At 39.6% G+C, this 18,181-nt stretch overlaps 1 protein-coding gene across 2 annotated transcripts; it reads right to left on the reverse strand.

Annotated features, from left to right (window-relative positions):
• Positions 1–97: 97 nt before the first annotated feature.
• TTPA (alpha tocopherol transfer protein) lies at positions 98–17,646 on the reverse strand. Of its 2 annotated transcripts, XM_075085099.1 has the most exons (5): positions 17,361–17,640; positions 9,721–9,874; positions 7,653–7,846; positions 4,950–5,060; positions 98–2,941 (listed from the first exon to the last, which is right to left on the reverse strand). In XM_075085099.1, exons 1-5 carry the CDS (start codon positions 17,553–17,555, stop codon positions 2,762–2,764), a joined length of 834 nt encoding a protein of 277 aa, XP_074941200.1. In that variant the 5' UTR covers positions 17,556–17,640; the 3' UTR covers positions 98–2,761. The 2 variants fall into 2 exon arrangements, with proteins under 2 accessions (XP_074941200.1, XP_074941201.1); XM_075085100.1 differs by lacking the exon at positions 4,950–5,060 and having other exon boundaries at positions 17,361–17,646.
• Positions 17,647–18,181: the final 535 nt, after the last annotated feature.

Genomic DNA, 18,181 nt, shown 5'->3' on the forward strand with positions numbered 1-18,181 from the left:
GCGGGAGGGAGGAGGTGGCCTCGGTCCTGCCCAGGCCCCGCCGCAACCCTCGGGGAAAGCTACGCTTTTATCACTAAAAAGTGACAGACGAGGCTGGTTCGACTAGGAAAAGTTTTATTAATATAATGATGCTGATACGTAAAAAATTTAAAAACATTGTGCATTACATTGTGCTTTACATTGACTATAAGTCAGTAGTAAAATTTTATTTGCACCATTTAACAGGAACTTGCTTTTTTTAGAGGCACTCCTGATATTCTTAAATAATGCACTTAGAGATTTTTACTTCTCTTTTGTTGACTCTGCAGCTTAAAGCTGCCATACCACCACCCGTTGTACCAATACCTCTTCCATTGACGTTATGCAAATATCCTAATTATCTTGTCTCGTTATTAGTAGCAACTGCAACTATCCCTTGCATAGAGTTCCTACCTTCTATATAACATGTAAATGTTAAAAAATAATTAACAGTTCATGAAAAAATAACTGCAATCAGTGCTCTAACTGTTGTGTTATGCAAACACATTACCATTTAATAATAGATGCAGGATATTTTTAAAGACATTTAGGACTTTATATTCATAGAGCTGGTGTGGTCCAAATGAAGTTTAAAAAAAAACCAGCTAAGTTTTGTCCATGTGCATATACATATGCAATCAAATTAAGTCTCTGCTACATAAAACAGCAGTGATTAGAGATTGGTTTCATATAGACAGTTCATTTCTTTATGCAGTTTACATTCAAGGATTAAAACTGAAAGAGCGTAAAATTAAGACAATAGCTTCACTTCTCCAGTTCGTAAATGATATGGAACTTGAGTTACACACTTGAAGAATTGCCAGATGCCCGACTACTTAGCTTATTCTCTTATAAAGAAGAATTAGCACTTCAGTGAACTCCTCTATTTACAGAGCTTTTGTATCACAAAATAGTTGAATCTGAGAAAAAGGAAGGTATATGAAACATATATGAAAATGCATCTGAAAAATGTTTCTTTAAATTTAGGCTCCATATCAAAGATATCCTGAAAGAGAAGAATGAAAAATACACTTGAGGAAATTATGGAATTTTAAAAAAAAATTTTTTTAAGTCCTAGTCAGGTTTGAACGAATTTTGTATCTGGCATTGGCGTTACCACAGCAGAAGAAACTACAACCAAATACTCTATGAGCCTTTATAGATGTTCCTCTTACTAATGAAGAACAGCTTCCAATTGCTTTTGCAATAATGCAGCATTAATGATAATCTAAAATAAGACATTTCCAATTTAATAGGATAGTTTCATTTCTCTCCCCTAAGCATATGTTAATATAACGTCCCAATGTCCTAAAGATTCCAAAGTAACTGAAGTTAGCATTTCTGGCTACCTGAGAAACACAGTATTTGTTAGGGATTCAGTTATACAAAGATTCATATGGAATGTTTAGATATATCATGCTTATGCAAAGACCCCCCTGATTTATTACAAAACAGAGTTAAAAACTGGGTAAATGAGCTCTAGCAGTTGATGTACTAACAGAGCTTTTAACAAAAAACAGCGAAAAGTAAAATAATGTTTTAGCTTATTGAATACTGGGGATTGCAGGATAGTACTGCTATGTAAGGTGAGTGACAGCTTTCACACATGCGGTGTTCATATCTGAATCATGTCCATTAAAAAAAAAAAAATCTGTTTTCAGTAAGTATAGACAGATTTTTTTTAATTACCCCTACAGAAATTAAGAAGGCGGCTCAATGCAAATTAAAATAATTTCTTCCAGTGCACAACACAAGATATAGACTGGCGAGTTGCCAATTACTATTCTGGAAATAAAATGAAGGTACCCAGCATCTCCTACACCAAGGTCCAAAGTGACCTACAAGCACCCTTAAACCACACAACAAATACTTCTAAAGTTCTCATCCACAAAGGATAATCTACTTCACCCTCCAAAACAAATACACACTGCAAACAACTAAGAGCTCTTGACATCTGTAGTGCTCTACAGCAGGAATAAAATATGATCATAGTCTGAGTAGTTTATAGCTTGTCCATAGACAGTATCTCTTCTAATAAAGAAAATCAGAATTTTCAAGGTTATTTTGAGCCTCTTATCAGCTCCTCCTCCTGACTGAGACTCCTTTGAAGAATAGGTACATGATGTTTTCCCTATCTTTCTCTACAAAATTGGACAGTTACTGTGTTAATTAGCACAATAAAGGAAGCTGCACAAGCAGCACAAAGATTAACACAAATGTCTCACTATTCCTGACTAATTTTCAATTTGACACAAACTAACAAAACAGCCGTTTTCCCTGAGAATCGATCCCAAAGCAGCCTCTTTTCAAATCAGCCCTGTAGTTATCCTTGCGCAACTAACTAGTCTACCCCATTCACGTTCTGTTTTGTGTCCTATCATCTGGACAAGACAAAATACAACAGCTAAGAATAAGGTTCTGGACTGTGTTATTATGGATGAGTTGTCTCCAAAGACTTAACAGGGGCAGTATCGATCCTGACATCTGATGCACTTATTCAGCTTTTTGGCATAGAAGTTAATCAATTACAAACAGTATTGCAAACATGTAGAATTCATTAATCTCTTCAGACGTGCATACTGATAGACTCCAGTTAGTATAAAAGTGCAGTCAATAAAATATTCAGTGCCCTGTGAAGACACACTAGTTTGATTTACAATAATTTCAAGTTTACATGAAAGATTTCGGATTAAACTTATTTCCACTTCCAGCGTTTGAGAACTGATACACTACTCTAGTAAGGTTATTCCTGGGCAACCAGAGAAATGCTCTGAAGATAATCTGCAGATGCCATTATAAAGTCAGTCCATTCCTTGGCCAGCTCTTCAATGGAGACTTCCTCCCCACCATATTCCTGTGGGAGAATGCTGACTGGGAAGTGTTCGGTCAGACTCGGCATGTAGTTATATCCGTGCATATAGACCTAAAACAGAATATGAAAAGCATTTACTTGGGTATGAATGCTAGACTACTGAGTGAAAACAGTCAGCAGAGAAATTCAGTGCAAGAGCTGAAGCCATCAGCGCGGTTCGACTAAACAAGTGTACTTGCTCATAATGAGCTCCTTAAATGAAGAAGGAAGTACCACCATGTGAGTTTCCAATGGGTACTCAAACGCTGTCCTGCTCAGTATCTGCAGCTTCATGAGCATGGACTACAACCAGAGAACTGCATTTTAGGCAGCTACAAACAGAGGAGCTGAAACTAACTACACATTTGTTCCAGACTGGTTTAGCAACACCAATGAGGGTACACACTACATCTGTACAGCTAGAGTGAGCTAAACCATGGGAAGACTGGGGTTTGGTCTTGTTATGATAGATACAATGTGCTTGCTTTTCAGTCATTTCCAACAAAAGAACAGCCTTTGGCTCCTGGCCATTACTGTCTGGTCCTGTCATATGTATTTAAAAACAACATTATTTACTATCTATGTAGGTTCAGACAGGTGCCAGGAGGGTATTCAGAACAATCTGTATCTCAGTCCTTAGGTTTCAGTTCCAACTGAAATTAGATCCTGGACTACTCCTCCACTTCAACCCTTGTAATACTGTAGTTTTGGTTTTTCTCTTCTTGCTGTATTGCAGCTAGTTTGAAGCCTCGTTCATGACTTCTGGTCAGAAACTTACAGGCCTCTTAGTAACACTTGACAAGAATTTTCTGCAATTACTGTTACACAAAGACTACAAGAATATGCACTCAAAAGGTAGTTGGCTGCCTTTTATCTAACACTTCCTCATCAGGAAGATAATGAGCGAATAGTAATTATTCCTATGAAGGTACAGGGGAACTGGCCCTTAAAGGGTTTTTTTCAGATCATACCTGGTACTCTAAGCCAGGAGACAAGCCAATCTGCTTCTGTTCCATTCCATGAATTGGGATATCTGTTTGATCTTCTTTTTGGGCCTTTACAGTACATCTGCCCTCTTTTCCGCTTTTGCGTTCTAGCCTAAGATATCTAAGCCGTATCAGGTGACAGGGACTTGTTTCACAGGCATTAATGTGAGATAATAACGTCCAGGGCATCAGGCTGCTGGAACACACTTTTTAAAATCATCTTTTCAGACCGAGGGAGTGACTGCACAAGGCTGGCAGGAACAATCCTGCCTCTCTCCTGTAACAAAACACACATGCTAGGAAATGGGGACTGGCAAGTAACAGCTAACAGCGACCACAAAAATCTGGATGTACTTTCCTGGAGTGCAGTGCCTACTGCAAATGCACAAGGTCCATGTGCTAAGACAAGGAGGCTTCAGAATGGGAATAACAACAGGCAGTATTGCTTATTTTGTACCTTAGTCCTGCTGTTAACACTTCACAGTATTTTCTTTTCTGTCAGCTGAAACCTCCAATATTCTTCCTATGCTAAAAACCCAGAATTCTTGGCATGCTTTTGCATCCAAATACAAACAGGGTTTTCAGATCTAAAACTGCAAAACAATTTAGAACAACGAAGAAGCTATTTGGAAAGAAATTCTGAACTTAAGCCTGACCTATTTTTGATGTGTAAGTGCCTCTGCAGGTCTTTCAGAACTAAAAAGTTGTCATCTACTAATTCTGCACAACTTGGAGTATAACATCACTGTTCAGTGACAATTTCTTACTGTCATTTACAGGCAGACTGTTAGGAGATCAGGACCTATTTCTTCCCAGTCCTGCAAAAGAACTGCTGTGTGACCTCAAGCAAATCATTTAACCTCTCTGCGTCACTGTAGTGTTTACTTTAGAGTGGTGGTAACAGCAATCACTTGCAACTCTTACATTATTGATAACTGCAAATGCCTTACAATTAGGTTCCAGGGGCCTGTATGGCACTAACACACAAAAATGATTTACGCTTTTCAGTGCTCAGGAGTACCAGGTCCTAAGGGAAGTGCTGCAGATTGTCATGCAGGGTTCTGTGACAGAAAGAAGTATTTGTGTGTACTCACCCGTTGTTTTATTTTTTCAGGGAGAAAAGGCTTAATTAGAGCAAAGACCGGGTGGAAGAATAAAGGCTCATTAATCAAGTGGATACCTCGAACTTTTAGTGGAAAGGAATCCTGTCAACATATATGAAAAACAGCATAAGAAAATATTATTGAAAAGGTTCTATTGTTAAGGACAAATCTGTGAAAACTATCTAGCCCATAGGTTAGAGTATTCCTCCTGACCTTGCTAATACCTGCACTTTGGAGTGTTCTTAGTTTACACTGCCCCAACAGTGCTTAGGAAAATCACATCTTGTTCCTCTCCTTCAAAGGCAAAAAACGAAGAAACAAACAAACAGTAGGAGGAGATGCTATTAAAACAAACAAACAAACAACAAACAAGCAAGAAAACCCTTCACCAAATTACACATAAGTAACCTACACAAAGCTTGTGCTCAGCCTTTCTGCAGAGGTACAATTCTTCACAGCAGAGATTCTGCTGCTAGTTTACCAAAAAACTATTTAGCCATATGCTTTCATTGGCAATTCACAGCCTGAAGGGTAATATGTAAATATATATAAACCACTGAAGCTACTAACTTTAAGTTAAGTAAATTATAAACATAATTTAGAAGCCTTATAAATATAATTTAGAACCTTGAGATTACTGGGAATTTGCCCAAGCCAGAAGTTCAGCTTTACAACATGATTACTGTCGTAATGAAAATAAAAATTATATCTGCTATACAGCGTTTATAATATGAAATACTTCTACTTGCATTCAAGATTCATTTAGAAGTCCCAGACCTTTGCAAATTAAATGAAAATATGGCAGTGCTCAAAGACAGCATTATGCATTGGGGAAAGTACAGCTTCCATCCATATCCCAACTCATACTACCTCTGTGACCAGAGGTTTTCTGCTTATAAAAAAGGTACTTCTCACAAACAGTTCTCCCATTTCATGCACTCTTCAATGGATAAATAAAACCCAACCCCACACATTTAAGTGCTACTCCTTTTAGGTTTTCATGTATGATAAAGACCTTAAAACTATAAGATTATAGGTTTACAGCACATTATCATCTGTCATCATACACTTAAAGTCTACTATCATGTTTTTCACAAAAGTTTGATTTTGCCTGGGGTAAAGATTTTTCAAGATGATGTAACTTACTAATGTTACTATGCTTTCCATTCCTTCTATTTCCTTTCGATTAACTTCTGTTTCTTCATATAGGATAGTAATTTGCAAGACACATTTCTTAAGAAAAACTGAGGTTTGAAACTAAGGTTCCTTAATTTTTACTTATAAGAATACTGAACAACACTAAGACAATCTCTGGGTGAAATATATGAATCAGTTAAAGTGATGAAAGGAATCTGAAAAAAAAAAAAGAGTTAAACTTATTCCTCTTCAAAAAAACCACAATTTTTTCCTACCTTTTTCTCCATAGCTACAATAAACATTTAGAAGCTTGAAAAACATGCAAAAAAATCTGAAATAGATCAAGATGGAAACATCACATTCAAAGAACTTCCTTGTTCGAGATAATGGATTGAAACCTTTAGATGAAATTGCAAATCCTATTCTACCTCCTTTCTGCTCTATTTCAAGGTTAAAAAATTACTAGCAACTTGTTTACTACCTCAGAAATCAACCGAAACACTCTCACACATCATATTCTCATGAGGTCTGGCCCAGGATCATGTAAACATCAAGAGTTCTTATTCTAAATGTGAAAAGTTGGGAATACTTGCTGGTTTCACTGCAGTTTTACAGTAGAGACCAAAAAGGAAGAACAGCTGAAGTTCTGATGATATTAGTTCAATGACTAAGTTTTGAGTGAACCTCAGGCACAAACCTTACCATATCAGAGCAAGAGATTATCTCCCTGGCTCATTTCCACATCATTTCCACATCATAGGTTAACGGTTTTATTATTACTGATTTTCATCCTAACTTCTGAAGGAAAACAGGATTATAGGGCTGCACTGCAGCTTGCCTGACAATTCTCTGTCCCCTTTTACTTTTTCTTTCGTTCCTTTATTTTTCTCTCTTTCTCAAATCCATTGGCAAAGTTCAACTGAATTTGACAGAAAGGAACAAGACTGAAAGACAGTCCCTAGAATCTTTGTGAAAAATAGGAGGTGAGGTAGCAGTGAGTTGCACAAAATAATGCTCATGTTGGGGGGCAAAAAGCAAGCAGAACATAAACACTGTATGTTGTGTTGGTAGCAGCTGGATGTTATGTAGCATCATCCATACTGGTAACAAGTTAGTACCATCTTGCTCTTAACTACTCTTAGCACATGGTATTTCTCATCTTCTCTGAGTCTCAGGAAAAAAAGAGCTTTGAATGTTGAGTTAATGCACAAAAGAAGTGAAGAGAGGAGATTAAATGGGATAACAAACACAGATCCTTACAAAACTTGGCTTCATCTGCTCTTACACTCATGAAATTCTTCTGTTGTACAGGTCAGTGGAGTTCTAAAACATCAGAGGTTAAAGGACATTTACTGCTATGCAAGAACATACTTTTAAGTCAAATCAAGCACAACCTATGCCTGAGCTATCTGACTTTTAATCGATTTAAGATTTTGTTCTCTCAAGTTGCATAGATTACAAGAAGGTTTAAGGAAGGAAAATTTACCATAGCTTAGAGCAGGTGAAAAATTGGGAGTTACAGCAATGAAGAAGCATAAAGCAGTATGTTATACTTACTGTGAGCACAGCAGCAATTTTCTTGGCCACTGCTGGACTGATTTGAAATGCATGAGCAAATCGCCACCCTTGGAGATCAAAAATAGCCTTGACTCCATTCCGCTGAGTCTCAATCTCCTTTACAATGAGTTCAGAAGTGATAAGACTTACACGAAACACATCGTATGCCGTAAATAACTTGGGATCCCACTGTCCTGAAGAGTAAACAGATTGCACTGCATTACCACGAGGATACTACATACACTTGTACTTTAGAAGCTTTTTACTGCTTCTAATGTGCTTCTTGGGAACAAGAAGTAACGAGAAATATCAAAGGTCCTGAAATAAACAGATTTGCCAGAACAGAAATTGCTTTGTGTGCCTGCTCTGTCACTCATCTTTCAAACTCTTTTTTGTAGATGGTACCACCTAATGGTAGATAGGTGTAGATGCCACCTAACGTAGCACGTTCCATGTATGGCCATAGCCTCCAGTATAAGGTTTTGACAGGAAGAGTTTAATTCAGTAACAAGTCATGTTAGCAGGAACTACAGATCATCAATCCAATCAATTAATGTAATTGTTCTTCAGTGCAGTAATTCTGTCAGGACTTAGTGAACCCACTTGTTTTTCTGAGGCCTGAGCAAAGAATGACATGGGATAAGCCTTAACCCTAGATGAAAGCTGCAGAGGACACAACTTTACAGAGAGATGCATTATTTTCTACTAGACCAGCTGACATTAAAACAACTCTTTAAAAGTTGGCAGAAACTATTTCTCTGTCCAAAACAAGCACAAAGAAATATGATAATACGTCCTGGTTTCAGCTGGGATAGAGTTAATGTTCTTCACTGTAGCTGGTACAGTGCTGTGTTTTGGATTTAGTATGAGAATAATGTTGGTAAGACACTGACGTTTTAGCTGTTGCTAAGTAATGCTCCCACTAAGTCAAGGACTTTTCAGCATCTCATGCTCTACCCACTGAGAAGGCTGAAGATGCACAAGAAGCTGGGAGGGAGCGCAGCCAGAAAGGCTGACCGAAAGTGGCCAAAGGGATATTCCATACCATATGACTTCATGCTCAGTATATAAACTAGCAGAAAAGCTGCCCAGGGGGACACTGCTTGGGGACACACTGGGCATCGGTCAGTGGGTGGTGAGCAACTGCATCGTGCATCACTTGCTTTGTATATTATTTTATCATTATTATTATTATTATTATTACTACTATTTTATTTTATTTCAATTATTAAATTGTTCTTAACTCACAAGGTTTTTTTCACTTTTACTCTTCCGATTCTCTCCCCCATCCCACCACAGGGGCAGTGAGCAGGCAGATGAGTAGTGCTCAGTTGCGAGCTGGGGTTAAACCACAACACAGGTGATAATTTAACTACATCTTTTTTTAAAAGACTTTTTGGGAGTGTATGAAACAATTCAAGATCTTCAAACTGTTGTTAGACGGGAATCTTTGGCTACATCTAAACAGTGAAAATGCAGTGAACTTCTCATCCACATCTAAACTGTTCGTTGGTACGTGACTAGGTTTACACCTTTTTTTGTGTTCTCTCTCTCCCCTCTGTGCTGCACGTGCACCAGTATCCCAGTCTTAGCACATGGCTTTGAAAATTTGCATGGAAACAAATAATTGTTGGGACACTCAGACCCAAATAGCCACATACTCTTGCAAGTTTTAGGGTTTTAACCCGAAGACTTTTTTCGATGCAGACAAGAATTCCACTAAAAGGAAAGTTAGTTCTTCATAAAGGATTGTACAGCTTTAGCCACACCAGTATGTAAGACAAATGATATAACTGTTACAGCTCAATAAACTCACCTTTATGTTAATGTAAAGGTATTTCTAACAGGGAACATAAATATGTTACCTTTCTAGTCAAGACATTCTAGTATTATTTAATTTTGTCAACCCTTGGTGCTGTAGCTATAATATACTTCTATTTTGTTGCTCAAATTGTGATAATTTAAAAAAACCCAAGCAACAACAAAAACACACACACACAAAAAACCCCAAAAAAAGATCAGTGCCAGAGCCAGATGTGAAAGAGGTCCAAGCAATTTTGTCACTCACCAATTCTGTATATCAGAACTTTGCTTCCATGTGGATCCCTTGATCTCAGGACTCCATGATAGCCAGCATGCAAAAGACCAAGAACAGAAGATGGTTGTAAATCTGCACTTATTTCTGGGCATTCAATTCTCCACTTCTGGTAATTCTTCAATAACTGGAAAAAAATAAATGTGGATGACAGACAGCCATCAGGTATTACATGAAAAGCACAGTTAAAAATGTTTTCAACATGTAGTCAGTCAGAGGTTTAATTCATTAAATTTACGATCACCAGTTCACTGTGTATTTTCATCAAATCCCTCCTAGTAGTAGAAGGTTGCTATACTGGATCAAGTGAGTGAGTAAGTTATGATGAATTTAGAATCCTGTCAACTTGTTAATGGACTGCCATTGTTATTTTGTGTCAGAAAAGAAAACTGGAATATGGCTAAAAAGCCAGTATTTTCTGCGTAAAATACATCTAAAAACAGTTTTCTTACTCAGGATACATTTAGGATTATTCCGTTTGATACTGCATCAGATTCATTCAGGGCTTGTTGAACTTAAGTGTGCAAAATCTTAGTAGAACATTCCCCCTTCACCTTCCTGCCCCACACCCCACTCCTGCTAAGTATGGGCCTATTTTGTACAGACAGTCATCAATAATTTCAGTTTACTATTTGAAGCAGATTTGATCATCAGCATATCTAAAGCACAAAGTCCCTCCTACCCCTCTGAAATGGCAGAATATAACCATGTAGTGGGTCTATTACCCATTAGACAATTTCCCTCCCCCGGACTGCAAAAAATGAGACCCTGTTTTGCTAAAATAGAGATCCTGTCCATTATCGGGGACTTGATCACCCTGGTTCCTAAGGCCTGAAGGCAGCATCATAAATTAGTATGTCTAAGGCACTGAAAGAGCTGTGTGTTAAAAGGCAATTGCCTAACTCTAAGGAAGAGTCAATTAAAGGCATTCCTCTCTCAGGTAACATCTATGAAGAGGAATTACAGGTGATACTGTGAAAGGTCATCTTAGAGGTGGATCATGATAAACTAAGGTGAGGATGCAGTAGTTCTAATTTCCAAGTCTAATTACTGTTTCTCCTTCAATGTTAAGTGGTGGTGGAGAAAATGAACTGCTATGCCCTGCAACTAGAATTTAAGCCATTTTGCATAGGTAAGTAGGAAGCTATCCAAGACTGTCTTCTAAAAGGCTTCCTCTCAATTAATCAACTAAATTCTGCCTCTACTGTATCACCCATGCTAAGTTCTCTAGCACTGAATTTGGAGGGTAGAGGGATAGCTACAGCAAATAATTTAGATTTTGTATTAAAATTTCCTAAATAGCTACAATTTAGACTTCTAACCTGAGATCATGAAAGGAACTAAGAGAATCAGAATTTTTCAGTACCTTTTTCACAACAAACTGAAATGTAGGTTTAAATCTGAAAGGTAGCATGCACAGGCTAGCCTTTCAAATTGTTACTATGTTTCATCAAACAGCAAAACCCAGTCTGCTCCTCAGCACGGTTTCACAAATTAAATGCGCCCACCAGTGTCTTTTATTTCTGTTAATTTGTATTAACAGAAATTAATTATTGATTTCTCAATTACCCCATATTTCACAACAAAAACATTACAGTTCAGAAGAACTGTTAGCTCCAACTAATAAAACATGACCCTAAATAAATTTCAAATTTCTTGTATCTATGCAAGTATCATTTTCTTCACCATATTCATAGAAAGAATGGTCAGAAGGAACCTCAGTGGATACTGAATTCATCCCTTGGAACACCACAGCATCAGCTATGCCGATGCTTACCTACAGACTCTTAGAGGGAGACCTGAGACTCACCATCCTGTACCTCATAGCATGCTTACATTAGATAATTAGTCTTATTTCTTACCCTTCCCTCTACTTTCAAGTTTCTTGTATAATTTTACTTAAAACGTATATTTTTTTTCTTCAGCTTAAGGCTTTTCTGCTCTGATGAAGATCTTCAATTTTTCTGAAGGTCTCTCAAACTAATTTTCATGAGGAAACTATAAGGCATTACTGTTTGCCAGCAGAATTTACTTAGTAAGAGATGTTATACTGATAGGAAACTATCTATATCCTTCATGGAAACAGCACCTATAAATATGTATTTATAGGTACAAAAATGAAAGAGTTCATCTGCCATGCTAGAATCCCATTGAATTTGGCAATGAGAAAGTTGGTAAAAGCCTCATCCTAAACCACACACCATAGAAAGAAACATTTAACCATTAGGAGAATTCTACTAGAAGCCTTTTGACCGCATTAAATCAGTTCTATTCTTGGCTAACTTAAAAATAAACAAACAAAAAAGGTTGGGGAGGGGAGAGGGAGTAGGGAAAGTAAGTTAATTTGTGGACTAGAAATTCACTGCGATTGCAAAGATAGGCCTGATGATGTACTCTGATTATCTCACTCTGTTGGTGCTTCACTCTCTACAAAGGGCACTGTTTGAGCAATCCCAACTGCTTTGTGCCAACCAGACAGCACTGTCAACATACTGTGTTCTTTCCCTTGGTCTCTCCAATACAGACACTTAAAAAGCAGCAAAATACAAAAACACCCTCAAAACAACTATGCAAGTATCTGTTAGCCGTGTCATTTCTCCCCTTTCTTCTAAAATCTATTGTACCACAACTTAATGAACCTAATTAGAAGAGCTGCCTGCCAAAACCAAGATGAGAATCAAAATGATACATTCATTCAATACCCTAAATAACCCTGTCTTGTCAGTACAGTTAGTTTCTTGTTGTTATGAATATTTACATTTTCCAAGTTGGGAACAACAAGGATTTAAGTTCTGGACCTTGGGAGAAAGGGAATTGTGTTCGCAGCTTATGACACACTCAAGATCCTTATGGAAGACATAATTTACCTACTGGTGAGTCCATTAAGGAGTAAATATACGGTTGGACTACTTCTGACACCTTCCAGGACACGGGCAAGTGGTTCCTCTTTTAGACACATAACATGGCTAAGCTCTAGACATACTTCCCTTGTCCAGAAAGTCACAAAGTGCTTAAGAGTTCTCAGATTTTGAAAACCTGATCTAATTACCTGAAATCATTTAGAGCTGAAGTAAAGGTTAGCATTAGATAATCTTCCAGAGTATCTACAGCTAGTTTTGGGACATATTCTTTAAATTTTCACTTATGTAAACAATCCATTTCTTAGCAGCTGGACATACTCACATCACACACAACTACTTACATGAGTAATCCTTAAACATATAATGGAATTAAAAACTAGCAGTGGGTACTTCCAGTTTTACTTAATTTTGAAAATTTCTAGTTTAACATTGTTTAAACACAAAAATTCACATGAATTATTTAAAAAATATTATTTTTATTTTTTTATTAAAGACAGCTAGGAAAACCATAATTATTATCTATAACAATCAGCCTGGATATAGAAGATGAAGCAACCTAGTATCAGGAAAAACAGGTGCATTCAGTACCTAGTATAAAAATGGTCATGTACTTAGAACACAAGGAAAACATCTCCATGTATAATCATCTGTGTTTACAAACTGAAGGGCCTACTTAGCATCTGCTCAGTGCCTGAAAACAGATGCAGGATAACTTGATAAATGGGGAAAGCTGGATGAAAAACTCCAGTGTCTGGAGTTAAGCATTAATTAAGAGGTTTTTTTCCTGAGGTCCTCTGGGGATAGTTCCAGATTTCTGAACATCCGAGATTATAAAGTTACTGATTAATCCAAGATTCATGGGCTACAAAACGAAGAAAAGTGAACTTAGTACTTTACTTAGAATTAGAAGAACTAGAAAACAATGTGCTTCTTACAGAAACCAATGTATTTGTATATGTAAATTAATTATTTTTTCTTGATTAATAACTATTTATTCATATTAACAAGGATGCTAGACAGAATTAGGCCTCTACTGTGTCAGCGGTTGTACCAACACACACAACACTTAGGAAAAAAATGTTTTCTACTGGCAATCCTTGGAGGAGAAACCAACTCAACTAAAGCTCAAACTTTAGAATATAAACATAAATAGATACACACCTAGACACACACTTTTGTGCACATATTTTTTTTATATTTTTTCAGTAGTGTATTTCAATATACCTACACACAGAATTCAAACATGGTATACACAAAGAATTTAAAACATTTTTATAGAGCCATAGAACTTTCCCTATGCCACATGCATCACCTCTTTGCCTGTTGGGAGAAGACTGGCACATGCCTAAGTTGAGACATTTGGCTTAGCACAAAGGGAAGACTGTCTGACTGATTTGCATCTCCTCAGGAGTCAGGCCAGAGAGCCTAGGAGGGGTCCTCTACCCTTTTTGAGGAATGCCTCTGTTTTGATGGAAGACAAGCAGCCAAGTAACTGATTTAAACTTGGTCTTTGTATTTCAATGATCCTCAAAGGTAACACCCGAGACTCAGCAGTATGTTTGACACTACGGAAAACAATCCTTCTTGTACATCGTAGTTATTCTAAGCAACTTATTTGCAGTACAGCACACTAGGAAGTCTTAATTCCTCCGTAAGTCAAATGCAGGGCAAAGACAAAGTCTGGCTATATACCTTCGTAACAACCAGAACTCCTAAACGATCCTAGATATTTAGACAGTTTTGAGTGCCACAGAAATGATGCTTACAAAAGTCAAAGTGGTATGTTATGAAAACATCTCTTGGCACAGGGTTTCAATGTTGCATTTTTACTAAATTTAAAGATTTTCATTCATTTCCCCAGAGTATAATCTATTTCGAGTACAAGAAGACGGTATCCTCAAGTCACTGAGAATTAGTCTTATACAAGAGTTGTGGGATGTCATGCAAGTACATAATAACATGCACTAGGCAAAGAGATTTATGGAGGAAAGGAGATGCTAATTCTCCAGATTTCACATATCACTACTGAATCAGAGTGACAGTGGTTTTGATCACAACAATGAAGTCATACACACATAGCCGGTACATTTAGAAAGGGATGTATAAATCCATTACTTTAGCAAAATTAATGGAGACCAGTGGACCTGCCTCTCAGTTTACAGCATATAGAGTAGGTAGGTGTATCTGTACAAATTAATGAGCAAACAACATGCTCAGCTCAGGTACAAATTTATATCCAGACTAAAATCTTAAGCATTAACATCTGATCCCTACCTATATCTCCCACAGGGATTAGAAATGCACAGAACATGCTGTAATGATGTAACACTTCTTTCTGAGTGTTAATTTTTGGTAGGTAAGTATTGCAACTGTCTCACAAGACAAGAAAAATTCTTATTTACCTATTGAAGGTTTGTTGTGTTGTTTGACACTTGTTAGTCTGTGTCGAAGGCCCTTCTGTTCATTCCTATAGACAAATGACTGCCAATACTTCATGCAGACTGACGTAACACTTTCTTACTAATAACATTCATGCATTTGAAATCCTTTTGTCGAAGCTATCTGCTTAACTTCACCTCCTCCTCTGGAGCCTGTAATTATATGGTTGGGGTTCATGCATACATCTCCAGCCACTTTCTAAGGGAAGGCATTGGGCCAAGTTCAATCCTTCCTGTGATTCAAAATGCAGAAAAAGAATTCTCTTCTACCTTGAGAATAGTCTGTTACTGAGTTTAACTGAATAATGATTGGCTTTTAAAAATACAGGCAGTTCTAGCTCTTCTTCGAGTTCTTCAAATCCAGCTGCCTGTTTCAGTGGTAGATTTTCTTCTAGCATGGCATGTTTCAAGAGATCAGTACTTGAAAACAAGCCTGGAATTGCCAGTGGAAAAAGGTAAATCTTGCTGTTGGAAGGAGCCATCATAGAATATTCAGAAATTAAATGTCTTGCCACAATCTACCTGATTATTCTTTTCTGAAGCATTTCCAAATGTTGGTAAACTGAAATCAGATGCAACCTTGGTTAATATTTGACAGAGATTTATCAATACACAGTCTGGTCAGTTGCCAGAGTCTTGATTCAATCTAAGGCTAAGTATGAGCCCATACTAGGAAAGATGCTTGGCAAGAGCTTGAAGAACTTTGGTTACAAGCATTGACAGAGCCGCAAACTTTGATTATCCCTTAGCTGCTCTACAAGTACTATATGGTAGTACACAGGAGCCCAGTGGGCAAAAAGGGACTGTATCAGCCTGAACTCCAACCTGAGAGGCAATATCAAACCAGGACCGGAGGGAGCACGTGTTGTCTGGACTGATGGCAGGAGGGACCTGTCTAGGATGAAGTACTAACATAACCTCTGCATGAGGTCAGACTTGGGTTAGATGAATACACATCTTATGACCACCACAGATTTTTGCACAATAATTCTCTTGAGCTTTAATACGCCAATTGCAGATAAACACATTCCTTAAAAACAAAAAAAAAACCACCCAAAAGGCACAGTCCAACAGTTTTTAGTGCACACATCTGATATAAACAATCTCATGAACTTCAAGCAAAAGTAAGATCCATAAATACCCAAAGGAATGTGACTTGACTTGCTAGTTCTTCTGCTGAGGAGGAAAGACTTAAAGCTGTGACACAAGCCTTATGACCCAAATGAAAAGAATAGAAAATATAATTTCTAAAGCTACCTGTGATTAATGGCTTAATTTAATTTCTCACATTCTTGTTTAGTTACCCTGATCCTGAAATATATCCATAGGCAAACAATCATCTCTTTTGGTAACTAAACTTGGAAAATCTACAGTGCAGAGAAGTCAGAAACTAAAAGGTGAGGTCTGCTGGGTAACGCTATGTCATCAACATCAAATTCCACTAAAACACAGTTTCCAATTGGCACAAGTGAATAAATGCTTTTGCCCTGGAAGGATTTGGAAATACTTTCTGTTCAGAAGGGTTAGTGGTGGTCAGTCTTGCTGTAAAAAAAGAAACAATTTGTACCTATGGTTATTAAAAATACGCATGCACTGGCTGTGTGGCAAAGAGCCACGCCAACCGCCAGGAAAGTAACAAAACTTAGCAAAGACTGAAAGGAGCGTTGCACATGACTAAACTCCAAGGATTTTAACGAATAGCTTTACATTACAGTGATTAAAATCTGAAGTGAAAACAGTAACATTACTAGTAACTAGCAATCTCAGCCTGATAAGCACCATAAGGATGTCTTTTAAAGGATATTGCTTCCTGATCGGAGCGTGACTTTACCACACTTACCGTAACCTCTACGCGACATGCCCGTAACTCGCTCGCCGTCACCGTTATGTGACCGTACCACAGCAACCATAACCTTCATGTCAGCTCAGCTCGGCGAGACCGCACAAAGCTGGCCACGGCACCGCACGCTTACGCGGCTCCACGCAGAAGGCACGCGTGACGAGCAATTCGTTACACGCTGGATCTCCCTGCTCGGCCTCGGCCGCCGCGAGCAGCGCAGCGCCCGCGCCCCCCCCGGCGATGCTGCTCGATCCCCCACCCCGCCCGCCGCCCCCGTGCCGCAGCACCCCTGGGCTTGAGGCGAGACCCCCGTGGGTGGCGCGGCCGTGGGCTGCGAGGCTGACGGCCGCCGCGGGGGGTCTCCACACAGATGGAGAAGTTGTCGCCCTCCCCTCGCCCTCAGCGGGTGTCGGGAGCGCCCCCAGCCCCGCAGGGGGCCGCCGGCGGCGCCCGCTCCCCCACAGCCCTCCTTACCCTCCAGGCCAGGTCCAGGTGAAAGTCTCGGGCGCGCAGGAACCTCACTAGGAAGAAGTCGGAGAGGGGCTGCGGCCAGCGCTGGCCGGGCTCTGCCTCCGCCCGCCGCCGCAGCTCGGCGACGGCGCCGCGCACCGCCGGCGAGTGGTCGGGCAGGTCGCTGAGGCGCCCGGCGCCCGGCGGGCCCTGCGACATCCCCCCGCCGCCGGCCGGCTCTGACGGCGCGCCGCCAAGCCGGCGGCGGGGGCGCCCTGCCCGGCTGCCCCCGCCTCCACCTCCGCTCCCGCCCCCGGCGGGGCTTAACCCCTCAGCGCCTTCACGGGCCGGAGCGGGAAAAAGGGGAGGGGGCAGGTGTGCCGCGCTCCCGCCGGCCCGGCTGCGACGCTTAATCCTTTAGGGTTGGGGGTTTTTTTTCACTTTTGTGGACTTCACCAATTTTTAGTGTTTTAGGCTAATAAGGGAGAGGTGCGGCCCCACCGCGGGGAGGCCCGTCCCCCGGGCGGGGACAGGAGGTGCCCGCACCGCCCGCCGCAAGGGCAGTCATCGCGGAGCCCCGAACGCCGCTGAGGGGGGAGGCCCGCCTTTTAGGCGAAAATAACCCGTCTTCAGGTATTAAATGGGGAAAAGGTGCAGCCTCACTGCAGCTGGGAACGGCTGTGCAAGGGAGAGATTGGTGTTGGTGGACAACAGCCTTGGAGCGCCTGATCGTTAACATGCATATGCAGTAATGGAAATATATCCACTCTGCCTGGAGAAAGGATGGTGAAATTGAAATCAGCTTTAGTTCAACTTTGCTGCTCAGCAGTGAGTTCAGTTATTGA

Source organism: Phalacrocorax aristotelis, chromosome 2, assembly GCF_949628215.1.
Source record: "Phalacrocorax aristotelis chromosome 2, bGulAri2.1, whole genome shotgun sequence".
Taxonomy (NCBI): domain Eukaryota; kingdom Metazoa; phylum Chordata; class Aves; order Suliformes; family Phalacrocoracidae; genus Phalacrocorax; species Phalacrocorax aristotelis.

What these genes read in the sequence shown, in the direction of transcription:
- TTPA (XM_075085099.1), bottom strand. Translation starts at nt 17,555, where the DNA reads ATGTCGCAGGGCCCGCCGGGCGCCGGGCGCCTCAGCGACCTGCCCGAC. An exon ending in AAATTGCTGCTGTGCTCACA is followed by an intron (nt 5,061 to 7,652) that starts GTAAGTATAACA and finishes ATATGTTGACAG; the next exon opens with GATTCCTTTCCACTAAAAGT. An exon ending in CTGAAAAAATAAAACAACGG is followed by an intron (nt 2,942 to 4,949) that starts GTGAGTACACAC and finishes ATTCTGTTTTAG; the next exon opens with GTCTATATGCACGGATATAA.